The sequence below is a fragment of the Cyprinodon variegatus genome, unplaced genomic scaffold (assembly GCF_000732505.1).
Source record: "Cyprinodon variegatus isolate N-32 unplaced genomic scaffold, C_variegatus-1.0 Scaffold35, whole genome shotgun sequence".
Classification (NCBI taxonomy): domain Eukaryota; kingdom Metazoa; phylum Chordata; class Actinopteri; order Cyprinodontiformes; family Cyprinodontidae; genus Cyprinodon; species Cyprinodon variegatus.
Window position 1 is genome coordinate 228,481 of NW_015150488.1, and position 21,566 is coordinate 250,046.

Below are 21,566 nucleotides of genomic sequence, written 5' to 3' on the forward strand. Positions count from 1 at the left end.
AACAACAGCTGAGTTAATTGGAGGCCCACCAACTAATGCATTCAAACAAACTTCCTCCCTTTAAAACATCATGAAAATTCAAAGTACTTTAAAAACCAAAATACCAAGAATGGAAATATCGATCTCCACAAGCCTAGTTCCTCCTTGGCTACGATTTTAAGATCTCTGAAGCTGCCTTGATCTGTTCAAACACATATATACAGCATGGGGATTTCTGACCATCAAATCATTCAGGAGTGGGACAGGTTCTGTGTGTCACGATTTGATTTTAAAGTTTTTGTTAGGACCCAAAAGCAGAAGCTGAGAGGCAGGGGAGAGATCTTGGAATGTTTAATGAAAAATCAGGCAGCAAAAACAGGAATCCAAAAATCCAACTTAAAAATGTAAATCAAAACAGAAATCCAAAAAAAAAACCAATATAAGAATTGAACACTAACCAGGACCATGGAAACATCAGGGGAAAAAGTCATGAGGAGCCAGGGTAGGATGAAATAAGACAAGGAACCAGCAAAGAGGGACTGCAGAAAGAGCGTATTTATGGCTGACTGAACAAAGGTAGGACTAATGAGCTGATAAGGAGCAGGTGTGAGCAGAGCTGGTGAGGAAGCCAAGGGAAAAGAACACAAGGGGGCAACAGAGGACAGACAGAAAAACCTAAGCAACTTAAATGAATCCAGACACCAATAAAGCTAGAAAACAAGGAAAAACCTGGCTAAACTCGAAACTGAAAACTGGAGAAAAACAACAGAACCAAGATCATTACGCTCTGTCCCGGAGCTGAAACATGCTTTTTATCAAACCTGGAAGAAGACAGCTTCAGAGATGTTTCGATCCCAATCCTCAAACTCCAGTGTCCACCTTTTAAATACGTCTCTGTTTTAACACACCTGAGTCAAATAATGATTATAACGATTGCAGTAGACCAAAAGCCTGTTAATCAGCTTTCAATTAAAATCAGCTGTGCTGGAGCAAGGAAACTTCTAAAACCTTCAGGACAGCGGGCCTCGAGGAACAAGGTTGGGGATGCCTGCTCTAGGGATCCTAAGTTCATACTGAGGAGAAAATTCTACCATTTAATTATACTCCTGGTCTAAGGTGATAAAAACGTTTTATTTTTTTTGTGCAACACCTATTTGTTGCAGTGTGCTCTAGAACAACATCATGCAATGGCTGGTAAAGCACCAGAAAACTAAGATTTCATATATACCCTGTAGTGTTGAAGTAAAAAAAAAATATATAATAATAATAATAATAAATATATATATATATATATATATATATATATATATATATATATATATTAACTAAAGAAACATCCAAGATGTGGAGCCAAGTTGTGTCTTTAAAATGAACAAAGCTGCCTTACTCAGTAACACTCAATCTGTCAGGAGGGATGTGACAGAACTCATTATAGCTGCTAATGTAATGACAGAGTTACTTGTTTGATTTAGGCAAAAGATTATGCATAGTGAATATTGAATATTCAATAATAAGCACATTATTTTATATTTATCAAAATAAATAAGAACAACCTTAGTTTCTACTCTCTTTAGCATATCAGTATGTTACTAGTTAGTTAATATAAGAGTAACAAAACATGAGAGGGATAAAAATGAAAGATTTAAAGAAGTTTCTAAAGCTGTAATCTGTCTGTGGAAATGGAGAATTCAAAAATCCAAGTGACCCTAAATACAGCTCCCAGCTTATGACTGAGTGATAAATACACCTGTTCCACTGGCTGTTGTGTGTTTTTTCACCCAAGAAGTGAGGAACAACCCAACTCTCTGACTCTTTCTGACTTTTAAGATCCCCTCTAATTCTCCTCCACTGGTGCAAGAGGAGGGAGATGTCACCCCAAAAGTGGAATGTATGGTTGGTAATTACGGCCCAAGGTTGAGCTGTTCCAGGCGAGAGCACTGGAGTGCTTCCATTACCCCTCCTTGTCCCCTCCTACCTGCACCCCCCTGCACACCGATGCTGTCCTCTGTCTGGGGGACCACCCTCCCCCGATCTCTTCTTGTGACCCTCAGTCTCAACCTCTTCTTCCTCAAACGGGAAAAGGTAAGGATAGCTGAATGTGTCCAAACACACCAAACTGGACCCCATCTGTGCAGCCTGCGAGGCCAATTCAAGCACATAGATCCACACGAAAGTGTCATCAAAAATCCCCCCAAATAATGCAACTTAAATCCCCTTATCATGTGCACTCTATAAAACATAGATCTATAAAGTACTTGACCACACACAATAACTTCATACTCCTTTGCTTTATTTTACCTGCAGCCTTAAATCACAGATATGTATCTCTATATAAACCACTTCACTTCTATTATATCAGAGCTGTAATCATTATTGAGCCCTTCTGGCCTACAGCATGATATTATTTCCATGTTACACTAGTTTGGGTCTGCATAGCAAATTTAATTCAAGGTTAATAAAGTTGAATAATTTGGCTAACCAACCATAAGTGGTTTTCATTACATTGCCAATAAACACATTCATCAATGTGGACGGGAAAAAAATAAAATACAAAAATACAACCGTCCTGTAATTCGCTGGTGAAACAGAGGAGAGACGGAGTCAAACGGCATGAAACATGAGCCGGACTATTGGGGCTTATTGGGGTTTTAGGTCACAGTTAGATATCTAACACAATGTGGTTGTAAAGTTTGTTTGTTTTTATGCAACTGATACAAATCTAAAGTCACAATTTTTGTATTCATTCCCATCCATGCCAGTGCTTTGTAGAACCAACTTTTACTTCAGTTAGCAAGTCTTGCAGAGTTAATCTTTACCAGTTTTGCCTACTAATGGGTGTCAGAGGGCCCTGTGGCGCCAGTGAACCGCAGCCTTGCTTCTGTCAGTGAGCCCAGGGAAGCTGTGGCCACCATCTAGCTTGACCCCATCAGTGTGTGCGTGAATGATTGAATGACTGATTGTAATGTAAAGAGCTTTGGTCAAGTCTCCTGACTTGAAAAATCGCTATATAAGTAGAGGCCATTTACCATATTAGTGTTTTTCTAAATATAACGTTTTAAAATTAGGCACAAAAGTTTGATTATGATCTCATCTAACTACAGCATCATCTTCTGCATGTTTACAGACTCCATTTCATGGGTTGAGGCAAAGTGAAATAGGGATTTTTAAGTTTTCTTCAAACATTTGCCTCTTTCCAATTTTCAATATAGACCATGCAGCAGGTAGTAAAACTTATAACTAATACTTCTGTAAAAAAAAAAACTTCTCCCACCTCAGCTGTGGCTCTTTGGAGCTTTTCCAGACTCATGATGAGCTAATGCTCCCCTGAAACAGCCAGGCAGCATAAGTAGGCAGCCATGTCTTTGGTGGTTTGTTGGGGGTTTGCTGTTTTTCCAAAACCTTTAGAGCAGGGGTGTCAAACTGGTTCTAAACTGGTTGGAAAGAAAACCTGTAGCCACATGGCCCTTTCTGGAACCAGTTTGACACCCCTGCTTCAGAGTTTAAGATGACAGATAAAATAAAGCTGTTAAAATTAATATGTTTAAAGCTTAAATTGTTTAATAAGCTAACGTTGCTCTATACCCTAACCCTTCTGGTTCCCAGAGTTTATAAAAGTAGAATGGATACAAACATTTAGTTTACAGGTTCCTCTACTGTGGAACCTGAAACTTCAATTAGATGCAACTTCAATTAGGCATCCACCCTCTCTACTGTCCAGTCTAAGCTTAACATTTTTCTTCTTGCTTATAGCCAGGTCATCCTAAGCTATCTCTGCCGTTATGCTTCTATAGGCTTAGGCTGTTAGAGGACTTAATAACCACTTTCCCTCACAGGAAAAGGTTCCTACTACTATCCCTTCCTATTATTTGCTGTTAGTTCAACTTCTAACATGTTTTTTTCTCTGTTTTTCTATTAATGTGGCTCCATCTGGCCTGGTGTTCTCTTCATCTGTCACAGCATCCTGAAGGGAGGCATTTGCTGCTGCCACTAACTTCATTTTCTCTTTGTCATACGCTTGTTTTTCAGTGGCTAGACCCGGTGGCACCTGTTTGCGGTAGCCTTGCTTCTGTCAGTGTGCCTCAGGGCAGCTGTGGCCACACTGGCAGCTTACCACCAGTGGTGTGTGTATTACTTTTTTATTTTCCTTTAACATGGAGGGTACTTCAATATCCATGCTTTTTTGTTTTCCTTTTGCATTTCTGCTTCTGTCTGCTCAAACATCCTGTTCAGGCTTGGCAGAAGGCTGCTCACATTGAGCCTGATTCTGCTGGCGGTTTCTTCCTGTAAACAAAGGAATTTTCCTCTCGACTGTCGCTACATGCATGCCTGGTGTGAAGGATTGCTGCAAAGCAAAAACATGGACAAATACATGCTCGGACAAATGCATGGATAGGATTTATTAGTAAATGCTCATCCAGGAGGAGTAAGTTCTACAAGTCAATGACTTGATGCAATCCAGTGGGGTTTTTTAGATAAAAAAAAACTTTTTTTTACCAAACTGGAGATTGGTAGGTATAGGATCAATCTGAAATGTGCGTACTTAACTTTCTTAAATCTGTCTTAATGATTTTGATCATACTTTTTTTGTAAGCTGCAATAAACTTAAGAAAACTTAAGAAATGAACCAAATTTATTTGAACATAACTTCTCCAGAACTTTCTCTCCGATTTGTCCTCTGTTCCTTGGTCTTCAAGATGCTACTTTTCCCAGATGTTCTCAAACATATATCTTTAAAGGAAACATTGTAAATATAATGGGGATAAAATCCCATCAGTTGGACAAAAAAGAATTAAAAATGAGCAAACTACAAATGCTCATCACACTTTTCTAATTCTTCTTCACAAATCATTTGGAAAACCAAGTGTCAAAGTCTTTTCACTTCAAAATTGAGCTTTACTTTGAGTTAGTCTATAACTCAAAATTCCCGGTTTATACTTAAAAACATGTGGCTTTAACATGACAGGTTATAAAAAAAAGTTCAAAGGATATGGATACTTTTGCAATATATCATATATCTCAATATGTGCCCACACACACAAAGAATAAAAAACAAGATGGTGTGGATCATGTCATCTAAACTAAAAAGCCACTCAGAGGGACAGACATCTTCTCCAAAAACATCTTTTTATCCATCTAATTCTTCTAACTATGAATAATGCAGTTCCCTCCTTACTGAGGCTTGGGTTTAACGCGTCGCTGCATGCCTCTTTAAGGGGGTCCTTATTCATAAACAGCAGTGCAGTAAATACCAGAGCTTTGCAGCCAATTTAATGGCAGTTATGCCTAACAAATCTGCCTCAATCTAATGATCAGCCACAAAGCTCGGCTGTGGGTTTAATCTGCGAGCGGAGGCTCCCACAACTCCGCGACTCACTGAATACGCTTAGGGATCTCTCCATCCAGAGAGAGGAGAGCGTCGGCCCTGACACTTAATCCACACAGCACAACAGCGGGATCAGAGCAAATACATGAACGACGTTAGACTTTCATGAATAAAAATAAAGTCCTAAAACACAGCGGAGGCGATGCATTAAGATACAAAAAAAAAACATCATGAGTCGCTCTTTTTCCAAATCCACCACTGTCTGGGTCTTTTCAGCCTCTTATTCCAGGACTGACCACATGCCTTTAAAACAACAGCAGGAGGAGGATTGCAATGCATGCATTAATTTTAAACTGAGCTCTGGGATCAGACTCTATTTCTCTAAAAAGTTAGCATTAGAAAAAAAAAAAAGTTAAGTTACAATTGTAAACAGGAGGAGTTCAAAAATAAAATCAGAAATAAGAAATGTTTTTGGCTAAAATTGGAGCCCAACAAATGTACACGTCTGTAAAGTCTTTCTATTTTGGGCCTACAAATGATCAAACAAACAACTTAATTTTATCATAAATCAGATAAAACGTTAAGGGAAACAAACTATAGCCATTCTTTTTTCCTTAAGTCCTTTTTTCTAAACTAAAAAATACAATACAAACAGTCTGTAAACTGTAATGTCAGCTCATAAACAAAACTTTCACATGCTTTAAAAAAAAACAAGCAAAAAATAAGAGATAAGGGTTTGACATGTGCATGAAAAGGGGATATTCTTTTGCAACTCTTTGCAGGATGCTCCTGTATAATTTTGCTCTTTTGAAATTTGATCCTTAATCTTAAAAGAAATATTCAGAATAGGTCAAAATTTGAATTGTCAGGTGAGGCATGAAAGAAAAACAATAATCGCTGTCAGTAAAAAACCTGGATTTGAGGAATAAAACAGAATAATACAACAATGCAGTTAAGATTATTTCTACAACTAAATATGTCTGGAAATTGAGACTAAACGATTGTTGAAAGAGCATAAAATGTTGGAGAGTTTTTTCTTCCCTTCTGTATCTGCTGAATTATGAGTAAAAAAAAAAATTCCCATTCAGTGCCTGATTGAATATTCTGTCTGAGTAAGAGAAGGGTCAATGTGTTATTTCTGACCATTATTAAACATACATTGTGCTGACAACATGGCAACTAGCTGACTGATGATAGACCCCAGGTTGTGGGATACATAAACGGACATATATTTCCCAAAAGAGCTGTCAGGGGGCACATACAACTGCATGTGCTAACAGATGACAATACAAATACAGTCTCGCTTTAACAGAGATCATATTTTAGGGTATAGATCATAATAAATCAGCTGCCCTATGTATAACATTCATTCTATATTTATAAAAAAAAACAAGCATTTTGTCCCTCAAACCAGAGGGGCCTTGAGATTTCATGACAAAGGTCCTTTAAGTATAAAATGCTCCGTGGACCTGGCCAGTAAATAACCTGAGCGTTAGCTGATAGCAGGGAATTAGAGCCAGAGCAGGAGTGCGTAATGGGGATGGATAGTAGGCTTAGGCTTGGGTCACAGCCGCTTAGGAATCAATGCAGAGGTACAGGTGAACCACAGGTCTGTGCAGCAGAGAAAAACCTTTGGGAAGAACAGGGAGAGTGCATGGGGGGGGGGGGTCAAACTACCATCATTCATTTCCATTATCACAATTAAAAATCACCACTCAGGTTGGTACAGGTTTTTAATTTGCAACAGAAAGCACGAAAGAGAAAGACTAATGTTGCAAACACCAAGCTGGATTAGCTCCTCGCCTCCCAGCTCCTGGCGCTCCGCAGCTTCCAGGCTCATCACCAAGACACAAACCCATGATATTTCACGCATAGATAAATTTATCCATGCGCTTTTCATGTTCATGTGCATTAAGAGTAAAATTAAGGGGTTCAAATGTAAATTTTCTAATTAAATAATATCCTACCATTACTAATAATAAAAATGTCACACTTGCTGTGGAACACGTGCGCAGTGGGAAGAGTGGAAATAGCCTTGACATGTGCTTTAAAACACTATTGATGCTATTAAAATGCTAAGTGGGTCCAAGCAATTGGCATAACCACATTTCACTTTAGCAACGTCAAAGGACGACGCAAGACGAAGCAATTACTACTAGAATACTGTTAATTACAGCTTCTGCATTTTTAATAAGGGGCAGAGTAAAACAAAGGTTATGTTAATATGAGTTTATTAAGAATTCATACTTTATGAGAATGTCTGTGGGGTGTAGCTACCTGAGAGAGTCCAGAGTAAATTTAGCTTTTTTTCTCTCCAACATAAACATTTATTTTTAGCAAGCACTCCTCAGCAATTGTTAAATTTGGGTTATAGGCCTAACTGTTAGGATTTTAATCATGACAAAATAATAAAAAAGAAACACATGTGAAGGAATTTCTCATGATGATGGTTTAAGAGCTGAAAGGCAGCATTCAAAGTCCTCCTGTGCCCTCTAGGGGTGAAACTGTGAACATTCAGTCTTCTTGTTTCATTGAAAGTCCACTAATAACCCTTTCCTCTTTAAAGAGAAGCTTCACACCTTTATGGTTCCTCTTCATATTTCTTAGTTAAGGGTTATATGATTTTTCATACATTTATTGTAAAATAAACTGGTATTTAATTCTTTACTGAATAAAGGAAAATAAGGTTTAATATTTGGAGAATAATTTTTTGATCTCCTCATATACTCTGTTCTTTAAGTTAGTTTCATGAAGAAAATCTTGCTTGTTCCTTAATCATGCAGAAACTATTCCTCTATTTCTCCTTTCCCTTTTTGCTATTATGTTATATATCTATGCAAGAATATATGTGAAAAAAAGAAAAATAATTTAAAAACAGATCTTCTTTCTCATCTTGAAAGAAATTGTTGAAGAATTGCAAAGAAAATTAAGATCCAAGTATAGATGAAGAGCCTTTAAGCACTGTATTTTTTTATTTATTTTTTTTGATGAATAATCCCCAAAAACAAATTAAAATACATATTTACTTGCCAAGTTCGCAATAATAATATTAATAATATTTTAACTTTTATTGTTATTAAAAAAATTCAAAATACAATTTTTTCTTTTTAGCTAAAACATAGCCTGATTTAAAAGGATAAAATTTTACAAAATATTATATAACAATTCGCATATTGATATCAGAACCACAAACTGAAGACTGATGATCCTGATAAAAGACCTAAAAACTTCTAAAGTCACCTTTCACTTCCGGAAAAACAAAGACCTACAGTAAACAGCTAAACAATAATGACTGAAAAATAAACAGATTTGCTGAATAGTTTAGACTATCCAGCTTAAATAGCATTTTTTTTTATTTGCAAAGTTAGAATAACAAAGAAAATTATGTTTATTTAATATCATAGTCTACATCAACTTTAGCCAGCTCTTACATAACTAAACTGTAAGAAAATTAAACAGGCCAGTCTCAATAAGTATATATACTATTATTTATAATTGTATTTATTGTCTCTAAACTACAGAAAAACATGTTTTTGATAAACATATCAGAATTTTAAGTCTTGCTACAGTTTATTAAAGGAATACATCCAACATATATTCTGACACTCGCATCATTTTAAATCAAGCAGCACTGATGCTAAAAACTCAGGATTTTACACTTCTGCTACTGCATGATGCCTTGATTTTGACAAAAAAAGAAATTTTTTATATGTGCGTATATTTAGATCAAAGGGAAAAAAACAGAAAAATAAGAAAATAAAAGCAAAAAGGTTATTGTTATTGTTAAAGTTAGAGTTACTGGCTTCATTATAGAAATCTTAAGAGCTTAGTAAAAAGGAAGATGTCATCTCAAATGCCATACCAAGCAAAAAGACCATTTACAGCGTAAAAGTCTATGCTAAGGTGAGTCCTGTGTACGTTACTGATGTCCACATAAGATTTTTGACCACACCAATGCTTAAAGAGATATTATGTTATTAAGTTTTTACTAAATATCTTTAAATTATACTTTTATTTTACCCCTTTTGACTAAAACTTTGTTTGATTAGCAGACTGACGCCTCATGCATCTATAAGCCTGTAGCCTATTTTCTTTGAATTTACTTTTGGTCGGTAGTTCCGGTGCTGTTTGGTGGATGTGATGCAAGCGCATCCATGTAAAATAGGTCCAACCTAACAAACAATCGAAACATTATATATGCAAAAGCGTGAGCGAGAACAAGCATCAGAGCCCTGCAGTTCCAGGTTTTGGCCACAGGTGGCAGTATCACTATAAATCTCTGCAATGCCTCTTTAACGGCATAAACTTGATCATTTTCAGCCTCTGTAATAATGTTTTACATAATTATGTGATGTTCTCTTACAACCCTCATAGGGCTTTACAAAACAGCTGGATTTAAGCTGGCTTTATATTACACACTGCTTGGATTATGATTACTGTAAGTGTATCTTCTAGTTCAGGGTTTTAAGGTAAAGTGGACTGAATTCAAAAGCAGGCGACACTTTTTATATGTTTATTTGTAAAAGAAAAAAATTTCAGTTTCCCTTCTTTACAATTTGGGATTGCCTTATGTTGGTGTGAGATTAAAATCCACAAACACCAATGTTTGTGGATGTACTATGGCAGAAACATTGAAATATTTTAAGAGTCTGAGTACCTGATTCTCAGGAGTAGGCAGTGTAGAGGTACACAAGGTCAAAAAACCACAGTAAATCAAAAATTTTTTTTATTATTATTCTTTTACAGAATATTTTTCGATCCTCTACAGCTAAAATACCTTCATCCGTCTATGACTTTAGTGGGAGTGAAAATGGCTGATGCTTCTCCCAGATGGCCTTTTTTTTTACTTACATCTAAACCAGAAATACAAAATTGGTTGCTGAATGAGTAAATATAAAATGGCCTATATGTCAAATCAATCAACCAAAATTGTTGAAATAAATGTTTGTTAAAACAAGTCTAAATCCCTATATTGATCATCTATTTTCCATAAAATCAAGACTAAGCAAAGATTTCAATAAAACAGGAGCAGCGAGTCGATAAAGTCTTTGTTCAGTGAAGGCCCCTGAGCAGCTTTGAATCTATATATTATATTTCTGCCCTCCAGCATCACATATTAGACACACAGAACAATTATACTGCTGTGATTTTCCTCTGGACAACAAATTTGAATATAAAGACAATTAACGATTTTATGTTTATTTGATCTCCCTCATGCGGTCATTATCCAGCTCAAAAGAAGCTGAGAGTGGGAACAAATGGCCGGAGCTTGTGCTAATCTAAACTAAAGCAAAAAGGAAATACATTTGTTTCCAGGCCATTATATGGTGAGCCGTGCATTTGCTAGATACAAATGGACACCATTCATTACAGTTAACAATGACATCCAATTCAGCCCTGCTAATGAACTTCAATGCAGTCATGTTTGGTATTAAGGAGTGATTTGTTGAGTCTAAGTGTATCATTTCGGAGGCTAATGTTGATGGATGTCTGCTTGTGGAAGAGGGGATCATGCAGGGGAGGAAAGTCACTGTTGGAGGGCATCCTCCTACTGAGATGCAATGTCGCCACCTGGTGGTAATACTGGGGTAACACGCTTCTCTAGGCTATAACAAAACTCCCTGCATAAAAGAAAAACCATTAATAATGGTAAAAGAGATACTGGAACCTACCGATACCAGAGTTGCCCCCAGTGATGAGGACGACTTTGTCAGACAGGTCACGACCCTGCAGAATTTCCAGGGCAGCAGTGTTTCCATCATACCTCTTTGGCTTCACCACAACATCCTCAACTGTAAAGGCCTGGCGTGGGTCAAAATACGTGGTGCGCTTGTTAATGTGACTAAAAAGACAAAAAAAAAGAACATTTATTTCATACATTTGATTTATTGAAACGACATAAAACTCTTTAAAAACATATTTGACTGCTCGATTTATTTGTCCTTTCACACTCACAAACCTAAATATTCCGGTATTAGGGGTATTGTTAAAAAAAACAACACATTGGTTGCAAATCCCTACTAAAGGGACAAATTGGTAAAAGTCTGTATGGTTTGCATCAAAGATCTGTGGGGTCTGCAGAGATGTTGGCTTCCATTTACCTGACCCTAGATTCCTTAATTCATTATTAATTGTATTTTCGATTTGTCCTCTTTTGTGGATGAGCCAAACCATACATACAGTCATGGATGTCTATTTTACCTGAACCAACATCTTATAAATTAGAAACAAAATCCTAAAGGATAATCTAAAAAGTAATAATAAAGTTACTCCAATTGAAAAAAAAAGTGAAAAACATGTAAATGGTATTTAGTGATCACCAAGTAATCAGCGAGACCTAGCAGTAGCAGCATTAACTGTAATCATGCAACAGTTGTTGTGTAGCACTGAATATTTACAGATGACACCTTTTCCAAAAAAGATACAGGGGTTGTTAGACTTATAAGCCCAACCTGTTAGCAGGGATATTACGTTAGCAGCTTGCCTAGCCACATGCTAAAGATCTTGTTTGTTAAGTAACATTTGGTTTTTTTTTGCTTTGCTACAGTTAGTTTGCACAAAAAATACGAAGCCATCATGGAAGTTAGACTAAAATAAACAGTTATTTCATCGCCGTCATAAAACATAAGCAGTGGTCTTGTAGTAACCAGTCACATAGTAAACAGTGTTCCAGGATCACCAGTGCAGTGCTGTAAATACAGCCTGTCCATGAAGAATTTCTGCACCCTCCCCTGCTGGTTGGCTGGTGGCGGTGTTACCCGCAGCACCAGTCGTGACACCCGTAAATCTCATTTCCTCATCCTGCCTACAGTTTCTTTAACATCATAACTTTTTCTTTAGAGTTTGTCAGTTAATGACTTTATCTGTGATAATCCAAATGATTTATGTTGTCTTACAGGAACCCGGCTGCAACAAGAGGATTATGTTAGCATAAATAAGGCAACACCATCTAGCTATTTAAATTTCAACATATGCCCAAAAATTCTGGGCAAGGAGACACGGCAAAAATCTTTTAGTCTGAAAGATTTCCCTGATTATTCTTAAGCCAGTCAAGAGTTACAATTATTTTGAACATTTAACCCTTAGTTTACCCATCCAAATTGTAAAGCAACAAAACCACTTCCATTTGTATCTTCCACATGAGCCTTGTTCTTATTTTTTTAGATCAGCTTTCAAAGTTCCTATCTGATTTAGAGCAAATTACTGACAAGGTCACCATAGATTGGGATTAAAAGCCCATTCATGCTGACATTGAAGGGTGATATCTTAGACTAAAGAGGTTTTGTTCAAAATGTGAAGAGTCCAACACATTCTCATCTTCATACTTTGGACCTTGGGCTGACATATGCCATTGATTGTATTGATAAAACAGTACTTCCTCCCAAACCTATCCTATCTGTCCTCTTTTTTGTAACTTGAACTTAATTTAATGGACATTTCCTCTGCCAAAACAAGGTTCCACTTTAGCAGATCATTGTCAGATCTTGTTGATTGGGTTCTTCTCCTCTGAACAGCGCTTTAGACAATGTAGCCCCTTTGAAAAAGAAGGACTTGATCAATACATGTCTCGCTCCTTGGTTTAATACAGAGCTGCATACTTTGGGGAATAATGCTAGGAGAAAATAGCATTCTACATACCTACAGGAATCCTACCTTATCTGGAAAACAGTCTAATGCTGATCCTTTGTAAAACAAGAGAAGCATATTCTCTTAATGTATGGAGGAGAATAATAGTAATCCTAGATTCCTTTTAAGTGAAGTTGCCAAACTCACACAGAGCCGAAGCTCTGTTATGCAGTCCATTCCCCTTGCTCTTAGCAGTGGTGATTTAAGGGATTTTAGNAATACAGCCTGTCCATGAAGAATTTCTGCACCCTCCCCTGCTGGTTGGCTGGTGGCGGTGTTACCCGCAGCACCAGTCGTGACACCCGTAAATCTCATTTCCTCATCCTGCCTACAGTTTCTTTAACATCATAACTTTTTCTTTAGAGTTTGTCAGTTAATGACTTTATCTGTGATAATCCAAATGATTTATGTTGTCTTACAGGAACCCGGCTGCAACAAGAGGATTATGTTAGCATAAATAAGGCAACACCATCTAGCTATTTAAATTTCAACATATGCCCAAAAATTCTGGGCAAGGAGACACGGCAAAAATCTTTTAGTCTGAAAGATTTCCCTGATTATTCTTAAGCCAGTCAAGAGTTACAATTATTTTGAACATTTAACCCTTAGTTTACCCATCAGAATTGTAAAGCAACAATACCACTTCCGAATGGATCTTCCACATGAACCTTGTTCTTATTTTGATCAGTTTTCAAAGTTCCTATCTGATTTAGAGCAAATTACTGACAAGGTCACCATAGATGGGGATTAAAAGCCCATTTATGCTGACATTGAAAGGTGACATTGAAAGGTGATAGCTTAAATGCAGCCTTTAATGCTACCTTAGACTTAAGAGGTTTTGTTCAAAATGTGAAGAGTCCAACACATTCTCGTCTTCATACTTTGGACCTTGGGCTGACATATGCCATTGATTGCATCGATACAACAGTACTTCCTCCCAAACCTATCCTATCTGACTTATTTTTTGTAACTTGAACTTCATTTGATGGAGATTTCGTCAGCCAAAAAGAGGTTCCACTTTAGCAGATCATTGTCAGATCTTGTTGATTGGGTTACTTCTCCTCTGAACAGCGCTTTAGACAATGTAGCCCCTTTGAAAAAGAAGGACTTGATTAATACATGTCTCGCTCCTTGGTTTAATACAGAGCTGCATACTTTGGGGAATACTGCTAGGAAACTGTAGAGAAAATAGCATTCTACATACCTACAGGAATCCTTCCTTATCTGTAAAACAGTCTAATGCTGATCCTTTGTAAAACAAGAGAAGCATATTCTCTTCATGTATGGAGGAGAATAATAGTAATCCTAGATTCCTTTTAAGTGAAGTTGCCAAACTCACACAGAGCCAAAGCTCTGTTATGCAGTCCATTCCCCTTGCTCTTAGCAGTAGTGATTTAAGGGATTTTAGTCCTACAGGAGCTTCACTGGCTTCCTATCAGCTTTAAAATCTAGTTCAAAATCCTCCTGTTTGTTTTCAAGGTCATCCATAATCTTGCTCCCACATACCTCTCAAATCTCCTTCAGATTGCTATCCCCTCTCATACCCTTGGATCTTCCCCTTCCATCCACCTTATTGAGCTTCCTGCATGCCTCATCACCATGGGAGGTAGAGCTGTCTCCCCCTCTGCTCCCAAACTCTGGAATTCACTCCCAACTGATATTCATATTATCAACACTTTACCTCTGTTTAAATCAAGACTAAAAACGTATCTGTTGAAGACTGCATACTTCCACTGACTGCTTCCACTGTTTTAAATATAGTGTATATTGTGAGATATTGTATATTTTGATTGTGTCCTTAGGTGTGCTGAAAGGTGCTTTAAAAATGTATTATTATTATTATTAATATTATTATTATTAATATCAATCTATTATTCTTTTTTATTATCTTGCAATCTTGAAAAGCCTTGTAGCTTTACTGGCAACTAAAATAGAATCTGTAAAGTATTGACTAATATAAACTAAATATAAATGCCACTAGAGCATTTTCATTTGTAAAAGAGTGTTTTTCTTTTCTCTTTACAATTAAGTACAACTTTTCATTGGTCTATAACATAAAATTCCAATTAAATACATTAAAGTGTATAAACCTAGATTTAAAGCAAACAAAATAAAATTTAACCATCTTTTTTACTTACTCAACAAAAATGGTCTGGCCTTTTTCGTCAGTCTCCTGTTCCCAGCCGTATGGTAAATCTACAAAATAGAATCAATGTTTTTAGTTAAAGGATAGTAAATATGCCAATGTTTGTATTCCTGCTACACCATCGTAGGTATAATAGGGATACATACAAAGTAGGTGTCCTTACAGCACAAGCAAATAAGACTTAAACATAATAAGAGCAAAAGTGAACCTACAAGCTGCTTTATTTGTTCAGAAAAATATGCTGGAAAAAAATTCAAATTACTCCTTAATTATATGTGCTAAATCAATGATTCCTTCGGTTGCGTGGTTCCTAAGGAATGGGTTGTGACCCCACTGTGGATCACAAATCAACAGGTGAGGGGTCATCAGATGGTCTGCAGAAGTCAGAGTAAATAATAATAATGAGGGTAATAGCTAACAGCAGAAACATGTTAAAAAGAGTAATAATACTTTTCTAAGCATAAAAGCGATATGTTGGTAAATTATGTATTTGTTTTGTTGACATTAGCTTTTATTTGGTTCAGAAGGTGACAAAGGTGGGGGAAAAAAGCAAGAACACACTGAAAAAAAATCAGGTTACATAAAAAATGTAGCAATTAGAAGACATCACGGTGGTTGAATCCATGAAGACAACTCACAATCTGTATATCCAACTGTAGGTTAGAGGTCTACTTAAGGTGGACCAATTTGATGGAAATGTAATGAGTCCAATAGAAGTGTGAAGTGGGGTGGGTTCATGCTTGAATTTATGGGGGCAGGGAGGTTCATAGATTTGGGCTGGGATTCAATTGGGGAGTCACAACTATTTAATCACAGGGCAGTTCTACTTGGCCGGCTTGTTCAGGTGGTGTTGGCCCTGCCTCTGGATGGATGGAATCAGGTGACTGAAGTGTGCACAGGGTAGAACAGGGTTGCAACCAATGTGTTTGGGTGATTCAAGTAGAAGATAATTCCACAAACCTCCAGCACAGCGTTTTTTCTTTCCCGTCTTGGGATGTTCCCATTGTGTTTTCATTTCTTCATGGCTGTGGGCACAGAGAGATCAATAAGGACTACATAACCCATCATGCATCCTGTCTTTCCAATGGTTATTGCACTCATATATCATTTGATGCTTTAAAGGATAAAACAAGGGTAAAACCATTTATTTTATCTGCCTTCAAATTGTTTTCAAAACAGAGAAGATAATAACGTTAATTAAAAACTAGCTAAAAGGTACACAAAATACCAACAAAATTAGAACTTTGAGAGAAAACAATCTATTTAATATGAAGGAAAAAAAGACCTGATTTTTCAATGTACCCATAAGGTGTGCCCAGTGCTACTGACTGGCTTTTCTGTGATTTTTACAGTGAATGTTTAATTATTAATCTCAATCTTTCTATAAAATCTCAATAAAATATTCAAGAAGTCAAATCATTAATAAATTTTAATAAATGCATTGTCTAATATTTGTAAGAAGCCTTATTTACCAACTTATTGGCACAGGTTGACATGATGTTAGAATAAAAGTGGGATACCACTGACTATTTATCTTTAACTAATGGCAACTGTGTTCCTTATAGTTATACCTGTCAGCTGCACTAATTGCTAACCCCCAACATGGGTTTTTAGTTTTGTTGCACTATATTAACACTAGATTTTACTCTTGAATACAAAAAAAACAAAATTAGTAGTTAAACATACCTATACATCTAAATCTAATTTAAGCTTTTAGACCTCTGTGTTCTGAAACTAGAATAACTGCATTCATGGTATTATTCTACCTTTCTGACACCCTGATTAGACTATAAATTTTTTAAGAGGACCCCACAGATTATGTAAGAAATGTAAAGCTTGTTAAAAAAAATGCCTCGTCACAAATTTCTCTTGTTTTTGCTTTTTATAGCAGATACATGTTTTATATGAACTCGTAAAGCCTTTTAAGACCAGACAAGAATAACCTGACTATCCAAAATGCAGCTTTCAAATGATCTCATTTATTAAGTGAAAAAAATGGTCTTAACACATCTACAGACTTTAAATAAGCCATCATAAACTATATGGTTCGTTTTTTAATATGATGTAATCAGAGGCTGTGCTGTTTATTCTATACATCATCATCTAGTAAATAGTAAGTTGCAAAGGAAGCATTTAGAAAACATTCGCTGAATAATTGCATGAGATTAAGTCTGTTCTACAACCCGAAGACCTGCAGCAGCTTTTAGAAGAAAATTGTTCATTTTACAGAGAAATACATGTCATAGTCCTGCACCAACAGTCTGTTTGACAGACAGCGTAAATCCATCGTTTTCCCACACACTTTGCATAGTAAACCCAGCCGTCTTTGGTAGATCTCTCTTCCCAACCAGGCGGTAACTCGTCCTCGCTGTCAGTATCGTCCATGCCAGCGTATTTCAGAGCGGCCATTGTTTCAGCTCTCCACGAAAACGGTGCTGTTACACGCACACTAACTAACACAACGATATCAGCTCTGGGAGATTAAAAAACGCTGTCAGGAAAAATGTTCAGCGGGCACTTCCGCAATAACACAGTGACGACACCACAAAGGCATTATGGGATATTGAGGAAATTACCCTTGCTCGCTTGCGTTAGTATTAATTGCACGACGGTATGTGCATAAAGTCAATGCGCCCTCGTTGCAGCAGCAGGGCCCAGCTGTCTCTCCATTGCTGAAGGACAATATATTTGATTGCGTTTAGTATAGTTAATAATAATAATAAAAATAAGACACTCTCCTAAACCTTTTTGACAGCCTTCCCAGAAGAATTGGAGATGTTCAAGCAGCAAAGGGGTGACCAATGCCATATTTAACACCTGTGGATTAGGAATAGGCTTGTCATAATACTAAATTTCAGAACTTTACATCATTGCCCAGGGAAACATTTGATACTCAACGGCATTTGCGATACCATATAGATGTAAAAATTACAAATAAAGGCAAAGTAAATATTTTACTTTATCATGGAGCATGCATTCTCAACACAATTATTGATGTTCGTCAAATAACTGTGTAAATAAATAACCCCTATGGAAATAAAATGTAAAAATATTTTTAAGGTTGGCTGCTTTAATGTGAAAATAATCCACAAATTGAAAAATAACAATAGTTAAAAAAAAAATTAAAAAAAAGCTCTTGCTTTGATATTGATACCATGACAAGTCAGTATTGTATTTGGATATAGCGGTTGATTATCAATACTTTTCAGAATATCGATATTTTAGTAACCCTAAATAGGAATGGGGTGTCGCTAACGCTCATATGTGAGTCGAGGCAGGTGAACAAATACTTTTTGTAGTATAGTGTATCACCAAAATAATTAATTTGTAATAAGGATTATGAACAGTAAGCAACACTGGGGGAGTGCGGTCTAGTGGTTAGGGCATGGAGCTCGAGGTTCTGAGTTCGACCCCAACTCTTACAGACTGCTACGCTGGGTCTCTGAGCAAGACCCTTAACCCCTGATTGCTCCCTGGGCGCCCCACGGTGGCAGCCCACTGCTCCCCAAAGGATGGGTTAAATGCAGAAGTAAATTTCTGCAATGTGAGATCAATAAAAAAAATAAATAAAGTTCAATTATTGTTATAATTGACAAAGATAAACAAGAAAAAACTCAGTCTGGGTCTAGGTCGTCCTCGCGATAAAATAAACTGAAAAAAAAACCACATAAATTGTCGTAAATGTAACTATATAGACCGAACTTACAGTTTAAAGTTTGATCACTGCCTGTGGGTTCCTACTGGCACAGGAACTCATTTTATCTTTTGCATGAAAAACCAGCTGCATGCACCTGTTCTTTCTGCTTTACCTGTCGGTTGACCACACTATTCTCCTGCAACAGCTGACTTGTCTGAGAATTTTACAATTAAAGCTAAACAATTATTGAATTTTAAGTGATAAATGTTATTACAAAAATGATTTTTAGAAAAAAATGATAAACTTATATTCACACATGATATTTTTTATTAATATTTGATAATACATTTTAGTTGTGAATTCTAAAATGTATTATGTGTATCTAAATCTGATTTATCTGACAGATTTCAGTTTGTTCATATTAATGACCAATCTTCCTCAAGCTCCAGATTTACCTACGTATGCAGTACCACTGGGATCAGCGTTGGGGCCAATTCTCTTATATGTTCCTAATTGGTGGAATTATTAGACAGCATGGGATTGACCTTGATTAGGCTGATGATACTCAGCTATATCTGTCTATAGATGGAGATGACTCAGACAGAAAGTGACAGATATTTATTTTACCAAAAGTATCAGAGTTACATTTTCTGGCAAACATTTCTTTGATTGAAAGAAAACAAGTGCACACAGAATAAGACATGGAAATCCAGCAAGCACTGGTAAAATATCTTATCAGATGTAGCCTGTTATTCTACCTAGAGCCTGGGTCTAGGAATGGGCCATTTTCTAGATAACAATCCCCATAACAATCAAAGGACATACATTGCTTTGTTTTAAGAAAACTATAAGATTTATACCCTCTGTTTGTAGCTTAAAATGAGGTAATTCATTGCAAATCTGTTGACTGTTGATACCTTAATGTTTCCTCTGACCCCTTTAATTTTGTTTTAACATCAGGTGTTCACTGGTCTCATGAAAGAGATGGTAGACTGTATAATTTTATTTCCTGAATTTTGAAAAGATGACAGCTTTAGCACAATTGATTAACATTACCTTTTGTTGTATAAAAATAGCTTGTCCTGTCCTACATCTTACTGCTGAGTGCCTTTCATGGAACAGAAATACATCTTTTCAACTCACTAGGAAGTGACTTGGACTTCAAATAGTAAGAAACCAAAGATAGAACAAATGGGACATTATGACTGTTGTTCAATGCTAAGATAGCGTGAACTTAAAGGTCAACAACAAACAAATAATCAATAAATCATTAAGTGTATATGTCATAATACTAAATCCAAACAAAAAAAAAGATTAATATATAGTAAAAAACATCACTAACAACAAATGAACATTTATTGTTATAATAAATAAAATAAAATAATTATCTTGAATAAATAATCCAATTAGCTATTGTATTTTTAGAGTGGAATGAATCTGAAAATGTATTAACTTATAACAAATGTTGATCAATATAAATGATCAGTGTTTAATGTAGTAGTCCCTGTGTTATAGAAGTCCATTATTTAAACATGTCATCATGACATAGAGGCTAATGTCTGATTTGCTAGCTGACCTTTAAACCAATCATTTTTGCGTGGTTCATAGTCATGCCAATTAAGTTAGGTGTATAAACCCAACTGATTAAAGGGCAAATTAAATGAAATCTGCAAATATAGAAAGAACATTATTTAGTGAAGCACTTCTTGAAACATACTAGAAATTGAAGTTCAAACGAAATAATTTCTTTTTATTACTTTTTTGTCAAAACTGCAAAGTAGAGGGATTTTGAAGAAAGACACCACTAACTTGAAGACAACAGTTTGTGGTGACACTACCGAACACCAGCTGTTACACAGCCAGCTCCAAAACAATTCTGAACAACTAGGAACACCTGTACTTTCCTACTGCTTAGGGGGAGATATGGAAGAAGAAGCCTTTTTTGAAGACCCTTGGCAGTACGGAATATTTAATTTAACTTTACCCATATGAACTAGAACTGACAGCTTGATCTCAGGAGTCAATTAAAAACTCATCAGTTTCAGATTCCTATTGTGATGATTGCCATACTTTGGTAAAGTTATTTTTAAGTAGCAGCCTCAGGTAGTTTTATATTTTTATGTTATATTTCTGTTTTAGGCGGTTCATGCATTTAAGTTTATAAATTATGAAAAAAAAAATACTATTATTTTTATGTAATTCATAATTTACCTACCTTCTTTTGGGGGAGAGTAAATAAATAACATACACATTTAAAGATGTTTATTTCTACTAAAAGGACATTTAAGTAACTGTTTCATAGGATTTTTGTCTATTGGTCAATAGGTGGGTGGGCCAAAACTGATCAGTTTGTTGACTTATAGAAGAGAGCCAATTAAATGCTTGGATTTATTTGACCAGTCTTTGGGACAGTTTAAATCATTGTGTGTTAGTTTCCCCAAACTTTTTAGTTAAAAACCTATTAACAAAGGTAAAATATAAATAAAAAACAGCATATACAACTACTGGACTGGATTTGTCTATTTGTCTACTGACATTGGATAATCTTTATAGACTGAAAAACATGCTACATTTTCACCATTTTTACTGTTTAGTGCGTTGTTGATGGACTCCAACTTTGAAAATCAATGTAGCTACTAGAGCACAACAAACATAAAACAAGAAAATGCACAAATGTGATTTTATCGAATAAATGCATTTTATATACAACTTAGAATATTTTATTTACACATTTTACACATTCTTATGATTATGTAGTATGCTAAAAGTTAAATTCCCAAGACTTGCCGCCCCTATTAGAACTTCAGTGGCCTCGTTTGCGCTTGCGCCGCACTGGTGGGCGGGGCCAGGAGATG

At 36.1% G+C, this 21,566-nt stretch overlaps 1 protein-coding gene across 1 annotated transcript in view; it reads right to left on the minus strand.

Annotated features, from left to right (window-relative positions):
• The window catches only part of wwox (WW domain containing oxidoreductase), a 187,231-nt gene extending 169,646 nt beyond the window's left edge, over positions 1 to 17,585 (minus strand). The window contains exons 1-4 of the mRNA XM_015404004.1: positions 17,377 to 17,585; positions 16,035 to 16,099; positions 15,067 to 15,124; positions 10,975 to 11,144 (exon numbers count right to left, since the gene is read on the minus strand). Of these exons, the coding sequence (XP_015259490.1) occupies positions 10,975 to 11,144; positions 15,067 to 15,124; positions 16,035 to 16,099; positions 17,377 to 17,483 (400 nt within the window). The 5' untranslated portion in view covers positions 17,484 to 17,585. The remainder of the gene's footprint in view (positions 1 to 10,974; positions 11,145 to 15,066; positions 15,125 to 16,034; positions 16,100 to 17,376) is intronic.
• Between the last annotated feature and the right edge of the window lie 3,981 nt (positions 17,586 to 21,566).